At 45.0% G+C, this 18,279-nt stretch overlaps 2 protein-coding genes and 1 non-coding gene across 12 annotated transcripts in view; all 3 read right to left on the bottom strand.

The window, feature by feature from the left end:
• Positions 1–2,814: 2,814 nt before the first annotated feature.
• On the bottom strand, positions 2,815–7,400 carry C2H12orf57 (chromosome 2 C12orf57 homolog). 2 transcript variants are annotated; one of them, XM_087954040.1, is made up of 3 exons: positions 7,287–7,400; positions 4,227–4,403; positions 2,815–3,145 (listed from the first exon to the last, which is right to left on the bottom strand). In XM_087954040.1, coding segments are annotated over exons 1-3 (330 nt in total). In that variant the 5' UTR covers positions 7,288–7,400; the 3' UTR covers positions 2,815–2,993. The 2 variants fall into 2 exon arrangements, with proteins under 2 accessions (XP_087810166.1, XP_026542056.1); XM_026686271.2 differs by lacking the exon at positions 7,287–7,400 and adding an exon at positions 5,846–6,524.
• ATN1 (atrophin 1) overlaps positions 7,244–18,279 on the bottom strand; it is a 55,644-nt gene continuing 44,608 nt past the window's right edge. For 5 of the 9 annotated variants that reach the window (XM_087954035.1, XM_087954036.1, XM_087954037.1 and 2 more), the window contains 7 exons: positions 16,244–18,192; positions 15,246–15,468; positions 14,279–14,996; positions 13,089–13,232; positions 11,729–11,909; positions 10,188–10,281; positions 7,244–9,910 (listed from right to left, as the gene is read on the bottom strand). In XM_087954035.1, coding sequence (XP_087810161.1) covers positions 10,227–10,281; positions 11,729–11,909; positions 13,089–13,232; positions 14,279–14,996; positions 15,246–15,468; positions 16,244–18,192 — 3,270 coding nt within the window. In that variant the 3' untranslated portion in view covers positions 7,244–9,910; positions 10,188–10,226. Of the gene's footprint in view, positions 9,911–10,122; positions 10,282–11,728; positions 11,910–13,088; positions 13,233–14,278; positions 14,997–15,245; positions 15,469–16,243; positions 18,193–18,279 lie in introns of all 9 variants that reach the window. The other 4 variants (XM_087954039.1, XM_087954038.1, XM_026686270.2 and 1 more) reach the window with 2 other exon arrangements.
• LOC113424529 (U7 small nuclear RNA) lies at positions 7,301–7,361 on the bottom strand. Its single transcript, XR_003372507.1, has one exon. It is a non-coding gene; the product is annotated as a U7 small nuclear RNA (small nuclear RNA).

Genomic DNA, 18,279 nt, shown 5'->3' with positions numbered 1-18,279 from the left:
TGACACTTTTTAAATTCAGAAGACTTTCACTGTTTACACTTCATTGTAGATATACTCATGTATTTATAAATTCATCTACTAACTTTGGCTCATGACTTACCTACAATAGGAAGTTTCTTTCCATTAAACTATTTTTTGTCTCTGGGCATATAGAAATGTGCCCAAGGCTGTATTGCCTTCTTAAACTACAGGCAAAGATGGCATTGTGCTTGTTTTCTACGTAATTATAATTTTGGGCCCACTCTTCTGAGCAGTTATGAATCCATCTCCTTCTGTACTCTTAAGGTTAGAGAAATAACCCTCGTTCTAAGAAAAGCACATGGAATACTTTTTAAAATTGAACTGAATACTTTGAACTGAATTTTTACTGTTCCTCACCAATCCCCAGGACCGAGCACATAATGCAGTCAGAAATGTCTGTTCCCTAATTGTCGATTTAGATTTTAGAGGTATGTTGGAAAAAGCTCAAGAGACAAAAGCTCTAGCAATGTGAGCCCCCTAGTGCAGACAAAAGTGATCTACAGTAGATACTCAGGAATAAACCCATCCATGGATAAGCCAAGCCCAATTTGGTAGTGTATTTTTGAACCAAAATTTCTGAGCTTATTGGTGAGTATATACAGTAATTGGAATTAAGGACGATTAAACTGTAGCATTGCTCAAAACTTTTTTAGGTGACACAGTGCAATTTCTTAGGATGAGTGGATATTTCAAACTTAATGCCCCCCAATCTCATGAAATTTTGTGGGTTCACAAGTTTGTTATACTTCAGGAGATTCAACTATTTAATTAAAAAAAAAAAAGAATTCCAAAGGCACCATCCTAGATGATGTATTGCTAATGTTTCGGCTCATAACAGTTTTCAATTTCTTGGGTAAATAAGGAAATTTTTGTTCAAGGAGCATGTTCATATTATAGAGTTCACTATGAAATTAGACATCATGAGAAAATATAATCTGTCATTCTAACTTCCATGTTTTATGACTAAAACGTGTTTTATAAACTCACCCAATTGTGGCTTATTGAATAAATTAGGGCTAAACAGTATCAATTAGATATAGCAATGATTACCAGGTTGGACAGCTTTAGAAGGGATCTGAGCGTTCAGCGATATCTATCTACAGAGGGGCCAAAAAAAGTCAAGTTGTGACACCGCACTCAAAGCTGCATCTTTGGCCAAAAGGAAAAAGCAGTGCTTAAATTGCACGGTTGCAGCCGCTGTCTTGGCACTCCCACTCAATGAAGAATTGCCAAGGCTGAGAACACTGCTTTTAAATTCGTCAGTAGGGACACTGGTGCTGCTATCCTCCAGCATCTGGTTTGTGGATTGTATAGGACAGGGGTGTCAAACTGAAGGCTTAGATCTGGCCAGCAGTGCTGCCCTAGAAACAGTGAAGAACCAGCCTGTGGTGCCTCTGCTCCGGGAGTGAGGGGTTGTGTGTGGAGCTCAGGGAGTCGAGCTCCGTTTTCACTGCCAGATGGCTGCAGGAGGCTGTCACAGCTGAAAACTGAGCTCAGGAGCCCATTTTTTCCAGGCAGACTGTTCGGCCATCACAAGTGCCCCCATGAGTGATGTCAAGCTGGCCAACGCCTACCCTGGCCACACCCAACCCAGCCCCCCAGCCCCAACACAACTGATGCAGCCCCCAATGAAATCAAGTTCGACACCTCTGGTATAGGACAACCAAGTGAACCATTAGTGGTCCTGGGCTTTTATTTTACTCACTCTCTGGAGTATGAGGGCGGGTGTTTTCTATCTAATTAGGTCAGTGGCTGTGGTAAATGTAATCCTCTCCATTGTTTTTTTTTCCAGTGTGAATACGCCTTAACTGGCTACCTGGCCACAAGAGGCCCTTCTTCACATGCATTTTTTACATGTAAATGTTTAATGATGTAATAACAAGCATACCCAACTGCCCTATTGTCTACTCATCCAGCAATGTTGGTATCAATGTTGGCACTGAAAATGAGTCTCCAATCCTGTGCTCTCCTTAATAGTCAGGGCTACTTCTAAGCATTTGCTTCAATAGTATCAGATACAACTGTGTAAAGAAATAGTGATATACCGTACATCAGATTTTTTAAATCCTATCTTTATTACTTTTTAAGTAACTCAAAGTGACAAACATGTAATACTCCTTCCTCCTCCTATTTTCCCCTCAAGAACAATCCTGAAGAGAGTTGGACTTAAGAGAGTGACTAGCCCAAAGTCACCCAACCAGCTTTCATGCCTAAGGCAGGACCAGAATAAATAATCTATTATAGGTTTCTGGGCCAGCAAGGTGCTCAAGGTGATTACAGAAGATTACTTCTGTGATTACTTTATAAAAAACCTGTGAGAGGTTGGCATGAGAATAATATACAGTTCTGCTTCAGATATTTATAGTAAACTAGAAACATATACACTTTCTAGTAAATTTGTGAACAGAAATGGTTAGCCTGTGTTTTTACAGATTTTTTAAAAAAAATTCTACCTACTCAGCCTGGCAATTAACCAGAATGATAAAATGCTTAACTATATACACACACTTTCAAGCAAGAATTATGGACAACGTTCAATTTTCAGTGTCTTAAAATATGAATATAGGAATTGTGAGAAATCCTGTTTGTAGCTTTTTAATAATTTTGATATTTTCAGAACCAAATTTGGATTCCAACATGTCAGTCTAATTTCCCAACTGTAAAGCACAGGAAAATCATGAAAGTCCTACTATGAAATGCGAATGAATAGCCTAAGACCTGATATTCATTAAAATATATATGTTTTAGTAAGTAGAACTTGAAAAAGCTGACACAAAAACTCTCAGTCAGAAATATGATGGGACATATTTACAAGAAGTTTTTATTCATAAGCACAAACAAATATTAAGGACTATAGAAAAAAGTCAAAACACCTCTTCCATGATAACGAAAGAAACAATGCCCAAGTTTCAGCCCAAGTTAAGACTGATGTGGAAACATAAAAATATAGATCCCACCGGAGACTGCCTGCTTCATGATGTGGCAACCGTACCTCCTGCCCCAGCTCCATGGGGAGGTAGAGTCATTGGAGGCAGAAATATAGACTTCAGCTTCCCAGACATGCTTGCAATTTCAGGATCCTGAGACTCGTATGATTTTATCAATCTGGCAAACTTTAGGACTCCTAGAAAAAGGAAAAAAAAAACTGATTTGATAAGACAGTTTTGATACATTGTTTTTCTTAGGATCTCTGTGGACTGTACAATCCAGGTGGGTAACTTTCAAGGGCTACATTAATTTTCCCTATCATGGATATATTATCCTTTTCATTCATGAAAAAAAAAAGCTGAAACACTTTCTTCCCCTTTTGCTGCTAATTTTCTTGACTTGATCATGGACAGAGTCCAGGGGTACAAAAAAATGGGTCTGTGATGCTTGCAGCTCATGAGTTGACAATTTCTAATGCTACGGTTTATGCTCTGAAGTATAAGATGCACCTAACTTTGGGGGAGGAAAACAAGAAAAAAAAGCTGCCTCTGCCTCCCAGCGATTTGCCTCCTTGCAGCAAACAGCCTGTTTCAGCTTCAGCAGAGCCTGATTAGCACAAGCGGCTGATTGTCGGTTAGATCGGCCTCCTGATGATCAGCTGTTTCAAGCTGCAGGGATCACCATCGCCTATTACTGCCTCCCGCACCCCATTTTTGGCCTCCGTGTGCCATTTTCCGCCCATCCCGATCCCCGCTGCCCAGAATGGGCTGAAAATGAGACACCCAGAGGCCAAGAGCGGGACATGCGGAGGCTGAAAATGGGATGTGGAGGCCAAAAATGGGGCGTGTGAAGGCAGCAATAGGCAATGGTGATCCCTGCAGTCTGAAACATCTGACTGACGGGAAGCCAAGCCAACCACCAACCAGCTGCTTATGCTAATCAGGCTGTGCTGAAGCTGACCAGGCTGTTTGCTGTTTGGAGGCAAATTGTTGGGAGGCAGAGGCCGAAGGGCCAGTGGGTGGGTGTGGCTTCAGGAACATTCACTGTATAAGATGCACAGACATTTCCACCCATTTTTGGAGTGGTGGGAGTACGTCTTATACACCAAAAAATACAGTATATATTTTTGTATATCACTTTCTGTGAGAGAGGTGGGCAGGTTCGAAATTTGATAAATTTAAAGGCTGCCTTCCATGGCCCAAATCATTGGGTATGCTGGCACCACAACTAAATCAACCTCTCCCTGCCACCGCCAATTAATTTAGTGATGAACTTACCTTCCCCATCATTACTGAAACCATAAGCTTTGATCACATCCTGTTGTATCTGGGTAGCCACAGGAAGCAGGAACTGAAGCATCTTCCCCATGTCATTGCAGGCATTGTCCCTGGCTTCCTCCAGGCGCTGAGCATTTTCTGGAGATCCAAATGCCTTGATCACTTCCGCCAAAACCACTAAACAGAAAACAAAAATGTTGTACCATATTAAGATTCCCACCAGTTGAAGTCTGTAAACCTTTGTAAAAGCAGCTTGTTTTTCTCTAAAAAGTACAATACTTGAATTTCATTCTTTCTGCCTTTGCATTTCCATTCTCCTTTGCGCAAACAGCCATCTTGAGACAGTCAGGGATGGTCTCAAACTTAGCAACTTTTAAGGTATTTGGACTTCAACTCCCAGAATTCCAGAGACAGCATGCTGATTGAGGAATTCTGGGTGTTGGAGTCCACATATCTTAAAGGCCATTTGCTCCTGGAAGCATGTGCTAAGAATAGCATCCAACCAGTATTGTGCCAATATCACCATACAGTATCAAGGACAAGCATTGCTGAGGAATGCTAGACGATGCAACAGATTTATTGAGAGGAAATTGGCCATAATGTTGTTCACAGAAAATATCTTGTAGGCCAAAATGATCAAGACATTAAAAAAGTTGTTTCACTTTTATAAAAAAAGGAAAAGGTAACTGTTTTCAAAGGTGTGCAGCTCAAGAGATAATGTATCCTTCCAGCATCCTCCTTCCCTTAAAACAAGACTTTAATCGGTCCTGTCCAGGCTTAGCAACAGGGTCAATTGCTACATGCAAATAATAATAGGTTGAGTATTCCAAGCTTCACTATGAAGCTCAGAGCCACTACACGAGATAGACAGCTACATAAATGTGAGATCAATAGAAAGAGAAACAAATTCAGAAAAGGTCTTTAGGACTAAAAATCACGCTCACTAAAAATACCTTCCTTTAATCCAAGCAGAAGTAGTTCTGTCACAAACGTATTTTTGAAGAGAAGAAAAAAGATTCTGTAATTCCTTTGGAAAAAAATGTATTTTCAAAGGAACTGGCAAAACAGCTATTTCTCGAGCTGTAGGCAGAACTCCAGGACCTGGAGCTGAGGTCTCCAAACTTGGCAACTTTAAGACTTGCGGACTTCAACTCCCAGTCCCGCAAGTCTTAAAAGTTGCCAAGTTTGGGGCCTCCTGACCTGGAGGATAACCATTTAAAAAAACCTGATTAGGTTGCACAGCTTTCTCTGCACAAGCCATGGCGGGGGGTTGTGATACCCAAAATTAGAACCCCTGATTTCTAGATTTAAACCTTTCAATATCGAAACGGTCTATTTCTTGCCCAGCTTCCAATGAAACCCTTCTCTTTATTGTCAACGCAAATCTCCCTGTATTTCTGACCGGCAGGGCCCCTCCTCTCTCTAGCCGTTGACTGGGACCAGGGAGGAGCACCAGCGGGTAGAAAAATCTGGGCCAGAGCTCGGCCCAGATTTTGGAAAAGCAGCAAGCTCTTGTCCGCCATGCAGGGAGGCCCTCCCCCTGACTGTTGCATCCCCGGGTCTCCCTGCAGCCCCCCGGGGTTGCATGCTCCAAACCCGCTTCCGAGTTGCCGCCTCACCTTTGGCCTGCTCCGCGCTTAAGGAAACCGGCGGGGCCTGGGCCGAAACAGCTGGGGGGCGCTGCAGGCTCGACATGCGGTGGGCCGAGGTGAGGGGGGGGGGTCGGGGAAGAAGCAGGGGCTCTAACGACGGGACGGGACGGGAGGCGCCCCCTTTCCGCGCTGCCGGGCTGGCAAGGGCAGCTGCTTCAGCGCCAGGCGGGGCCGCTCCCTAGACCGGCGGAGAGGCGCCCGCCTCCGCCTCCTCCTCCTCGGCCTTGTCCTGCAAAGACACCCGGGCAGGCAGCCTTCCAGGAGCCTCCTCCTCTCCTAGGCTTAGGAACCCGCCTCTCCGCTTTCCCACTTCCGGCCTGCAAAGCAGACGGGAGGCCGAGGCTTTAAAACAAAACACACACACACACACATACACAAGGGCACGAAGCGGAATAGCCAGGCAAAGCCTTCGCCTTGTGGTCATTTCCCGAAGGGCGAGTATTTCGAGATGATGACCTCCCAAGCCAGGCAGAAAGAGCCTCGAAAAGGAACGAGTTGGCCTCTCTGCCTTTTTAAATGCATCGATGGGCGTTTCTCCGCCGTCTTCCCTATTCGCTGATATGAGGCCCTCGCTCTCTGGCCAAGGGTCTCCAACCTTGGCAACTTTAAGACTAGCGGACTTCAACTCCCAGAGTTCCTCAGCCAGCTTTGCTGGCTGAGGAACTCTGGGAGTTGAAGTCCGCTAGTCTTAAGTTACCAAGGTTGGAGACCCCTGGCTAGGTTGCTGAACAGGAGAGGATCGGCCGTTTGCGGGGCTGTATTTATCGGGGTTGCATTTACACACAAACACGCTCTCCACTCTCGCGGGCTGCGTGGAAGTCATCCAGTTGCTCGAGTTTGCGCAAAATAAGCCACTTCCCTTCAGTCTGGTTATTGCGAAAACACCCCCAAATAAACGGGTGGCCTAAATAAATAATGAATTGCAAGTTAGGAAATTCTTTGTACGCATTTATTCATGAAATTACCGAACCAAGCTTAGGACTCCTGGTAGCTTTGGGGGCAAATTGCATTAGGCCTACTATCGCACGGCTGTTGTACAGTGTAATTAAAATGCTACACCCAAATAATGACTTCTGCTTTGACCTCACCACTATTGCAACTTCTAAAGTCACATTCGAGCCGAGAGCGACCGCTGGCGACTCGCATTGATACTTCCGTGCCTTTTCTCGGCCTCAGTACGAAGTGACCTATGTACGCTGACTTCTGCCTCAGGAATTCCAAGCAGATCCACCATCCGCGCACTAACCAAGCGCACCTCTTTTGCGCTTCGTAGGAAACCGACGAGATGGGCAGCATCAGCCTCGCAACGGAGGCTCCAATCCTTCGGCACGTCTGATCTGGACAAATGGAAGCTGACAGCACAAATACTTGGCAGCCTTTTAATTTCTTACATAGATACATATCTTACTTTGACGAAATTCGTGAGGCTCTCCGCCACAGCAGAAAGCCTTCTAGACAAATACAAAAAGAGCTGTAGTCACAGAGATGGAAAGGCGCGCGGCATTTTGCCCAGGGAGAACAGAACACGTTTCAGGTATTGGTGACTAAAATATGAAGGCGCATCCTGTCCCATCGCTGGCAGTATAAAAGCAATTCTATAAAAAACACAAGGCCCCACCGTATTTCCTGCGGGAGTTATGTATTTATTCCTTAAAATCTAAGCTTTGGGCATCATAAAAGCCGTATGCTAAAGAGATCGTTTTTCATTGGCCAGAATTTAAGACCGCGCCCTTCCAATGACGAAATGGGGAGGAGGGGAAAGCCGGAAAGGGGCTCCGAACTTTGAAGAGGCCGGAAGGAGTTGCAGTTTGGCTTTTTCCGTGAGGAAGCCGAGTTACTCTGGCTGTATCGTTCCCCTTTGGTGTCTTGAAGTGGAGAAAGGATGGGAAAACAGCGACATCATTTTTGGGGATCTAGTAGATTGAGGTTTTTGAATGGGCGCTTCACGCTAGGGAATTTCTATACAAGTATGCTGTAGTGTGTGCAGTTTATATACACGCCTCCTGTTTCTTGAGTGTTTCTAATCCTCTAAGCCCCAGGGCCTGCCCCATGAAGGCAGGTGGCACAAAGTATCATGCCAACCTCTTGCTTTGCCCAGAGATGCCATTATAAGTTTGCCACCTGTGGGCAATTGTGCCCACTCACAGCAGCATATTTATTCCACTTGAAGGACGTTTGACTCATTCATTCCCCTAGCTCAGACCTGCTAATAAATCATGTCTTTATACTGTGGAGGAATTACATGCACTCCAAAGAATGTGATTCAGACCAAGCATCTTAAAAGACACTCTGAGATTAAAGGTAATTAAGTATGGTCTCATCCCTTTCATCTCGTGCCCTTTTTCTCTGCTAGCAGCGGAGAAAATGTCCAGTGCCAATGTCTTTCCCCACTTCTTGCTGATCTTTCATCACCAACTTAAAGACCATGCTAAGGTGATCAGTAATTCACAAATCTGGTAGGGGATGTGCATACTGAATATGGTTGTTAAAAGGTACTATTGGGGGGTGGGAGGAAGCTAGCAATTCCTATTTATCATTTCTGGTGCTTCATTCCCTCACCAGGGCAAGGATTTTCTCTACATGATGGAAGTGTGTCCCATCCACATAAATCAATGCTCAGGATGCCATGAACAGGATCCCATAAGTCAAACCTGCGTACAGCTGACCAAGTCACGCTGTCCCATGTGCACTCTTCTACTATACAGACTGAATAGAATGAATCCTTGATAAACTCACAAGGTGCTGCAATTATCCAAGGTGCTGATTTCAAGAAATCCATGCAATTGCCAAAACACAAGGACCTACCAAGCTGCAAAAATACTGGAAAAAGATACTAAAGTATCTTCCACTCCAGCAAGAGAATAGATCCTGTTTTCAATGTATCTTTTTTTCATTTCCCTGCTTTGCAACAAACTAGCAGGGAATGTAATTCTAAAATCTTGATTACTTGATAATAATAGCCCCTGGGCATGCAGAAAGCAAACATTAAAACTTTTTGGAAGGCTCTCTCTCTCTTTTTTTTTTTTGGCTATTTGGCTGGTTTTGTTCTTTAAGAGCTGCATTTATATATAAATTAGTGTGTGTGTGTGCGCGTGCGTGCATTTGCACACCCATGTGTGCGCTGGGTGGAACTGGTTGTGTAGGGAGAATCTTCTCCCATAATTGACTTTCTTTTAATGTTCGTATGTAAATATATATATCTATATATATATATGAGGACAGATCAAGATATACAACTGTGAAATTAGACACACACATGGAGAGATCAAGGATTCACAAATTGCTACGCAAAACTGCCACGTCTAACGGGATGTGCATGAGTACATCGACTGGAATGGGTGAAGGGAAAAGGAGCAGTTGCCATCAGAGAGTGTTTCAACCATGCTTTGCACTGTGTGGCCATATTAATCTCCCTCACTAATGAAATGAAAGGGAAACACACTTGTCGTTCCACAGTATTTTCCAGAATCATCAAAATTCCCTCAAGGCATGGATAAAAAAAGGCAGCTGCTCTCTTGAAACCATCTTGTGGTGCTATGCACCTCTTAACTTGGCCCAATCTTTCAAGGGTTGAAGAGGAACATGATAATGCCTTCTTGAAAGTCTGATAATGCAGTGTTCCTCAAAACCATCTGGTTGTCAAGGTACAAAAAAGGGAGGCGTGTTTAGCCCCATTATGCTTTTAGTGCCATCCACCTTAGGGCTAGAGAGTGGGGGGGAAACATGGCAGGGAGAAAAGGAATGCATGATACTTCATACCTTTTCTTACTGAAACAAGGGAATGTTGAGCCATTTGTCCAAAATCCTTTTTTGATCTTTCATATTTTCCCTTGTACTACCCTTCTCCCTCCCACCGCAGTTGTTTGGATTTGTTGAATGATTTAGGTAATTGTGTCACTAGGTAGCTTCTCCCTCATCCAGGACGAGTTGATTTTCCTCTCCAAGAAGAAGCAGCAGCAACAACAGATAATGACATCATTGTGGGGAATGGGGTCCATTTAAAGGGGCTTGTCACTTTCTTTTTTCAGGTGACTGTAAAAACAAGAAAGAAGGGAGGGAAAAAAGTGAACACAACACCATTAAGTTGTATAGTTAAAAATATCTCTATGTAATATAATGGACTATGTAATAATGGTGTTGAGAAAACAATAAATGACAAACCCACAAAAAGAAAAAAAAAGGTTTGCAAAGCAAATTAAATAACATAAACTATTCAGATCCTAAGATAGTATTCCCATAAATACCTGGATGAACAGGCATATCTTCAACTGTGGCCTGAAATAAGATAGTGTAAAAATCAGTCCAATACCTATTGGGGGAGAGTTAGTTGCCATCCATTCTACCAGCTTTAGTTGTGCCCCAAACCTGCAACTTTTAGTTCTTTCTTCTTCCTGCAGCAGCAACTGCCATAGAAAATAAAACAGTCTTGGCCTCACAAGTATTGGGAGGGCCGTTAAAGGAAAGGGAAAGACTGATAGTCATTTGGAGTCAGTCCTTGTCAATTTAATTTCTGGTTGGTTGGTTTTCTTTACCCCAAAAAGATTCTCAGAGTAGCTTACAAACTACAATTACAATAGTGCAAAATTATTCAAATACTACAATATTTAATTGAGGAATTTACGCCCTGATAAAACCCTAAAGTTAGCTTACAAAAAAAATCCAAATAAAGACTTAAATAGCATATAACAATAATAAAGTAATAAAAGAAAACAAAGTAAAATAGCTACAAAGTTTTTTTTAAAGGAAACTTAAATACTTCTGAGAACACAGTAGACTTTCTTTGTTGCATAAAAGGCAGCAATAAGATATCAGAATAGGGGTGAAGAGCCAGTGGCTCCCCAGATATTCTGAACTACAGAAACCAGCATTCTTCATTAACTGTGATGGCAGGTATGCTGGAAACTGTAGTTCAGCAGCAAAGTTCCCCATCTCTACATCTGCCAAAAATGACGTTCCAACATAACTGGAACATCTGGCAGTCATCTAACCTCTGCAAGAGTTCAAAAGATGATATTCACCAAACGTTAGGTGAGTATAAGAGAAATGCACTCCTCTATATCTGTCTTCTCCCTTCTGGTGCTTTCCAGAAACATTGAACTATATGATCAAAGACTGCCTAGGAATTGTGTCCAATGTAACTGGTGGGCACGAGTTAAAGCTTTGAAAGTCAGATCAGCTTCCTGAATGGTGCTAGGAAACAATCTAAAAGCCACTGCAGCTCTGTTAACACTAGCTTCAATAACCAGAATTGGTTTTCAATCCTATGATTACAGTCCACATTCAATGAAGTTACTATTTACTTCTCATATTGTGCAATCGATTGCCTTCTTTTTGAGAAGAAGAAAAGCAGAACTTTACAATCCAATTCTGAATAATAACCACCAACCAATCAACCAATGAAAGTATCTACTGAGAAAGAAATATAATGCAACAATATTCCAGATTTCTATTTTTCAAAAGTTCTCTTGCAGCAAATTCACATGAATTCATCTGCCAAGAAATAACAGCACATTACAGATAATCATAGAGAGTGTTCTAGGTTACTCGTGTCATAAAGATCATTTTTCATGCAATAATAAGATATGGAAACTTTGGGTAGTGGATAATATTCTAGCTCTCTTTCAGAGAAGCTTGTTTACTATTACCGGTCTGATCAAGGAGAATCAAATAAGTTTCCAGGAATCTTTTACATTCAAAATCATCTTTCTCTCCAACCTCTGCCAAATTAAGGCGAAGATAGGAGCTGCGTTTAAAAGCACTTTCTTTGAAGCACCAATTCCCTGACTGAACTGACTCTTTTCCCCCTGTGAAAAGCGACGTAACGTGGGCACGTCTTAAAATGCTACTGACCTGTAGTAATCCTCTTGTGTGGGAAGCGGCACCCCGTGCAGAGGGTGATGGGCATGCAACCACTGCTGCTGCTCCAGGGCCAAGCGCTGCAGCTCTGCTGACTGTGCATGCATGGCTTGGAGCTGGTGTGCTGCAGACATTGGGGCAGACAGAGAGCCAGGCAGGTCTCTGTAGGGTGCAGCTGCAGACAAAAACAGAAAGGCAACAATACATTGCAACTGGCTCCAGCATGGACCCAATTCAGGGATTATGGGATAATTGCTTAGGAAAACATAATATAAAGAGGAATTGCAGGTTGTTGTTTTTTTACCTTTCACAGGACAAAGAAGAGTAAATGTCAGCACTGGCTAATTTTCACAAAGAAAAGACAGAAGTGCAGAAGTTTCCTTTCGGGTATCACTCCAAGGCGAAAGATGCTCTGCTGTTCTCTTTGCAGTTGAGCCTATTTTTGATCTTTCCTCAAGACTACATCTAAATTCCAGTCCAGACCTGGGAAATGTCTTTCTTGAATATTGCTCACCAGTCCTACACCATAGGTTCACAATTTTAAATGCATTTATTTCATTATTATATGAAACTGGGTGAAACTGGGTGAAAATCAGTTCTGCTGTCAGTTAGCTTTTCATTTGTGGATCAGCAAAAGCGTACAACAGCTTAATTCTTAGAAAGTAATTTTGGGGAAAATATTACCTACTTGTCCCTTGTATTCCCAGACATCAGCTCAATCTAATCTATTTCTGGGAAATTACCTGCCTCTGATTATTTCTGTCTGCCCCACTAGATCTGACAGGGCAGGCACAGTCTATCCCTTCAGTTAAAAAAAAATATTATTTACTGAGCACAAGGAAACCTCCCTTCTCTGTTGTGGCATCTGCCTTATGGATCAGACTACCCCTGAAATGCAGACACTCTGACTCTCCCTGCCTCCTTTCTGGAAATCCTTAATGATCTGGATTTTTCTAATGCACGAAGACCTGAGACCTTAAGAGAAGAGCTCAACATTTATAGTAGGACTGATTATCATTTTGGGGAGACTCTACTTGGTTGTTTATTTCTTCTGTTTCGTGTACTGAGCTGCCTATTTTAAGATTGAGGTGGATAGCTCTATAATCTGTACAGTCTGTTTGAATATAAACAGGTGACAGACTTATTTTAAAAGTCAGATAATTAATGAAGAATGTATCTGAGAAAACCAGTCCCTAAGGTCTTTATCATTCCTTCTGTTCCAGACTTGGGAACCCACCCATTTTCTCCACCCATTTTCTCTACTGCTATTCTGTTCCCCGTCCCCCTCCAAAGTTTCGAGATACTTCTCTGTCCTGGTTGACGTCATATTTTTCCCACTCCTTAAAGTTCTTACCAAAAAGCTGGTGGCGTAGCACTTCGTTTTCATGGAGTGGGTGAGGCAGGAGTGGATTAGGTATAGTGCCCGCTGGGTAGGGTATTCTGGTGAGATGTGACCCAGAAGCCAATGGATCGATAAGAGGGTGAACAGAGGCAGAAGCTGCAGAGGAGAGATTAGTTTTTAGGTACACGAGGAAGAATGAGGGGAACAATACTATACTGAATGTGTAAGGAATTTGAATGCACTTTAGCCTAGTTCCTTGTATTCAGATTAATTCACTAATTAATTAATAATATAGTGTTATATAACATCCTTTCTGTAATTTTACACTATGGTATGAAAATACTATTTTCTATATAAAAGGCCAATTCTGAAAGAACAGTGGCTTACCTCGCAGTCAGACAATTCATGCCTGAAGTAAGGCCAGCCTTTTGTTTTTGCAAATACTCATATTACTGGTGATACTTATATGTAAACATTCAACCTCTTAGCTCATTTGCTTATTGATTTAGATCAGGGGTGTCTAACTCACAGCCCCCAGGTCAGATGCGTCACGCATTGGCCACCCCTGGGTTAGTGAAGGGGAAAAAAAGCTGTGATACGTCACGTGATGACAATGTGATGCTGCAAGTTTGACATCCCTGATTTAGATGTAGCCTACAGTCCTAATCCTGATTTCAGCAAAAGTAGAAAAGGATGGAAGGGTAAAGCAAAGAGGAAGTGGGAAAGAAAGAAGGAAGGAGGGAGGGACGGAGGGAAGGAAGGATAGAGACCTTAGCTTTCTTGAGGTACTCAAGAATTCAATTTTAGTTATCTATCAATCATACGTTAAAAACACAGAGATTATAATTAATTCACTGACATTTCTGAGTGATAGGTCTAACACAATGGCTAAGGCTTAATTCTTACTGACCTAAGCAAACTTGCAGCTCAGCTCTAGATTTAAAATGTTACGTGACTAAAAGACCCTCTACCTACCCACCAACTTTTCATGTAAGCTGAAAATGAGCACATCAAGGGGAATGGCTCAATCCCAGAGTTCTCCCTGCCTTACTAGTATTCCCTTGCACAGGAATCCTGTGTTTCTACTGAAAGGGCCCCATCAGGAGAGATTCCAAAGACATTCTAGTGAGCGTTCAACAGTTCCAAAGAGACATCTGAAGTCTCATTTCCAGGCTGTGGTGGAGGCCAAGGAATCTCCTCACCTGCATGGATAGCGTCCTGCTGGTGCAGATGGAGGTGGGAATGGATGTGGGAGTGCTGGTGGTGATGGGGGGTGACGTTGAGCATCTGCAGCCGAGCCAAGGGGTCGTTGCTCAGAGCGGCCACTCTCTCGGCATGCTGTCGTTCAGCTGCTAGTCGCTCAGCATAAGACATGTCAGGGCGCAAAGCCGGGCCAGCCGCCAGGGCTAGCCGTTCTCGCTCCAGGTGTCCCAGCCCTGGGTGGAAGGGAAAAGCAGGGTGGAGGCCTGGACCTGCCTGGAGAGCCAGCCCCCCATGCCGTGGGAAAGGATCCATTGCAGCACTGGGCACGGCATGGAGCTGCTCCAACTCAGCTGGTTTAACTTCAAAGCCAGGCTTAAGACGCTCACGCAGGTCGCGATCCCTGAGATCTCGTTCGCGGGCTTCCCTTTCGCGCAACTCTCTCTCCCGGGTGGCTGGGTCGCTGCTGTAGATTGCTGGCACATTGTAACCAAGCAATCCTGGATCAACTGCACCCAACGGGACATAGAAGGGGTGATTCCGGTTGCTGGGAGACATGACATGAGGCCGGGCATACTCGCTGAGGGTGCGAAGGGCTGGCGTGTCAGGACCCAGATATGGTGGGACCGTCGCCACAGCACTGCCTTGCTCAAAAGATGCGCGATGAGGAACAGGGCCAAGAGATGGGCAATCCACTGGGCGGCCCTCTTGGGCAACTTTCTGCAAGAGAAGAGAGAGGAGCTCGTTTAGCAATTTGTGATTTGCTTGCCAAGGATATTGTGTGATGTGTGTCAGCGCACCTGTCTGTCTTCTGACAAACTTGGGCAGCTAATAAACATAGGTTGCATAGTCAACTCTAACTGGCAGCAACTCTTTGAAAACCTCTGGCAGGGATATATCTGATTCTGCAATTCTATTATTTTTCAGAGGGGAAGCCAAAAATCAGAGGAGGGGTTGGCATTTACTTACCACACTTCGTTCCAGTTCCCTTTCTTTCTCCCTTTCCCTTTCTTTCTCCCGTTCCCGCTCTCTTTCTCGCTCTTTCTCTTCCCTGGCCTTCTGTTCAGCCTCTCTGCGTACTTTCTCAACAAGATCAGCTCGTTTCTTGGCCAGTTTGGAGCCATCCAGAGGCACAAAGTAGAGATCAGTCCGTGAACACGAATTAAAGCCACGATCCAGATGTTTGTTGAACCTGGGTGAAAGAGAAACTTTAATATCTCAGCCTCCACATGAACTCACCCTGGGTAAACCCACATTCTTCAGGAAAAATAGTACAAGATTATTTGACCTGCAAGAATTACAAACATTAGACCAAATGATGCAACAATTTTAATTTTGCATTTTTATTCTGCTTCTATTCCTTGTGGGTGGCACAGTGGCCTAGAGGTGAAAACACTCGCCTCTCACTCAGAAGGTTGAGAGTTCAATCCTAAGCACCAGCAGATGTTTCTCTATCAGGACGCAAAGAGAAAATATCTGCTGCAAATTCTACATAGGCATCGGGAAGGCTCCATAAACACTCAGCTTCATTCAGTCACCCCAACTCCACCCCCATAAAAGGGTTTAAAGGGTCTTAAAAGGAAAAATTCTGCTTCTATTTCTTGAATAAGGAAGGCAAAATGCAGAAGCCATACAGACGTATAAAGTCCACCAGAAATTCCTTTTCAACAGTGATTCTGACTTTTGAGATTTTAACAAGCCCTGTCATATGCAGAGTTTTTAAAAATGGGTAACGTATGAATTTAAATCAATTAAATAAGCATGGCCATGGGGCAATGGGGAACCTCTGTCCCTATAGGGATATTCCAAGCCCACTTGCTGATTTTTCAGCTTTCATGAAATAAACCTGCTACATCGTCATTCTCTTCGGCTGAATTCTGCAAATTCCATGGGTCAAAGGAGGAATTCCTTGCCTCCAACCCCTTGATCTCCCTTTCCCACCCTCTCCGTTTCCTTGGGTTCCCTACCTGGCTGATTGGCTGGCATGACTTGGGACATCCACCACTTTGGGAGCTGGGGAAGGACTCCGTATTGGAGGCATTGGGCTATCAGGGGGCTCATATTCCTCTGAAGGCTCCTGCTTGATTTGTGCAGCACTGAGTGGCAGGGGAGGCAAGGGCGGGGCAGGGGCAGCCATACTTCCAGAGGCAGGAGGGACCATGGGGGCTGGTGAGGAGGCCTTGTAACCGCCCGCTGCCGGAGAAGAGCTTAATCGGTATCCTGGGGGTGTGGCTACCCGGAAGGAGGATGCCGAGGATGCAGGAGGAGAGCCTGGCTTGTATGGGGCTGGTGGCTGGAAAGTAGGAGATGGAGAAGCTGTGCGCTTCCCATAAGGGGCTGTCGTTGGGGCTCCAACGGGAGGCGATGCTGTCTTATAGGGAGCTGTAGAAGAGGAGGCCATGGTGGTTATGACAGTGGAGAGGGTAACTGAGGCAGAAGTGACTGGGGGTCCAGCCCCATGGGCAGGTGAAGGAGGAGGGGGAGGAGGAAAGGCATAGGTGGCCGTGCTCTGCCCTTGAGGGTGGCCACAGAGTCCGGAGTAGGTCCCCTGGGATGAGGAAGAGGAGGAGGAGGAAGAAGAAGAGGAGGAGGAGGAGGAAGATGCAGAAGGAGCTTGACTGTATGTAGCATGGCTATGGGGTGGGTAGAGGCGTAGCCCATAGGCAGCATGAGGAGGGTGATGTGGACCTGGCTCTAATGGGTGGGAATAACTACTACATGTCTGGGGTGTGGCAACTGCTGCTGGAGAGAGACCAGCACCATTGCTGTGGTTGTGATGGTGCTGCTGCTGCTGCTGCTGCTGCTGGTGATGAGTGGACTGACCAGGAAAGGTGGCAGGAGGGTGAGAGTTCGTGTTCCCTAGTGGGCGGCCGTATGGTGGTGGGCCTTGACTCCATACAGGCTGGGAGGGCATGGAGGGCTGAGTGTACTTGGGTGGTTGGCTTGATACAGAGAGGCTGCTGGGTGGTGGGAAGGAGTGGCCGTATGATGAACTGTAACTGGGTAATGCCTGGGAAGGGGGAGGAAGGGGATACTGAGCAGAAGAGCTGGGGGGTGGAGGAGGAGGCGGGGCGTAGGGATAACGAGAAGGGACAGGCGACTTATCCTGACCTATTGCATGGGGCGATGAAAGATGTCCACTTAAGGTTTGCCCCACCCCCCCTGGTGAGCTGGAGGTCACAGTCATGTTATTTAGAGGGCGCAGAGCTGGAGGCGGAGGCAGATTGGCTAGCACATGCGGGAAAGTCGCAGCAGCAGAAGGAATTATTGACGGGGAATTGTTTGGAGGTGTCTTCTGAGGAGGCAGGCCACCTGCCACGGAGGCTAATGAAATGGGAGTAGTTGGGGGTGGGTTGTGCTTAGTACCCAGGCCCTGCTCACGCACGCTTGGTGTTGGAATCCCCACTCCTGCACTCACAACTTTGGGTCCCAGTTGGACCACATTAGCATTGGGGTACAGAGAAGCATGCATTGTGCAGGAGGAAGAGGAGGAGGAAGAGGGGGAGGAGGATGAGTTGGTGGAAGGAGTGGGAACTGGGGGGGCTTGGCCCTGCGCCTGGAAAATCCTGGAAGCCTGGGCTTCAATTTGAGATTGGTAGCCACTCGGGGGGCCCTGAGGATGAACCTCCCCTGGCAAGCTGAAGTTGGATTCTGGGGGGCGTGGAAGGCTCTCTGGCAGGGGAGCTGGTGAGGGGCTCTGGGGAAAGAGTGGGGGGTGGTGATAAGAGCGGGAGGGTCCTTGTGAAAGCACAGAGGAGGAATCAGAATCATTCTCCACACTGCCAGGGCTGTAGACACTGGGAGAGGTGCTTCGATTATCTTGGTCAATGTCTCGTGGGTCACTGCTCGTCTCATCGTTGAAGCTATGGCCATCTAGGCTGTCCACATCTGAAGGAGACTGTGGTCTTGGCAGCTCCTAGGATTTAAGAAAAGCAATGAATACTCAGCAGATACTCTTTCAGGGATATTAAAACCGACCTTGCTAGGTAAGCTATAGAGCCAT

This window comes from Notechis scutatus, chromosome 2, assembly GCF_049901735.1.
Source record: "Notechis scutatus isolate UNSWTSFEM ecotype Mainland chromosome 2, rNotScu1.2, whole genome shotgun sequence".
NCBI lineage: Eukaryota > Metazoa > Chordata > Lepidosauria > Squamata > Elapidae > Notechis > Notechis scutatus.
The sequence above is the reverse complement of the archived record's forward strand: the minus strand, read 5'-3'. Positions and strand labels throughout refer to the sequence as shown.

Bases quoted from the DNA above. Each gene is read 5' to 3' on its own strand.
- C2H12orf57 (XM_026686271.2), bottom strand. From the start codon at position 5,921: ATGTCGAGCCTGCAGCGCCCCCCAGCTGTTTCGGCCCAGGCCCCGCCG. The intron at 4,404-5,845 runs GTGAGGCGGCAA...TTTTCTGTTTAG, and splicing joins AAGCGCGGAGCAGGCCAAAG to TGGTTTTGGCGGAAGTGATC. The intron at 3,146-4,226 runs GTAAGTTCATCA...TCCTTTTTCTAG, and splicing joins TTTCAGTAATGATGGGGAAG to GAGTCCTAAAGTTTGCCAGA.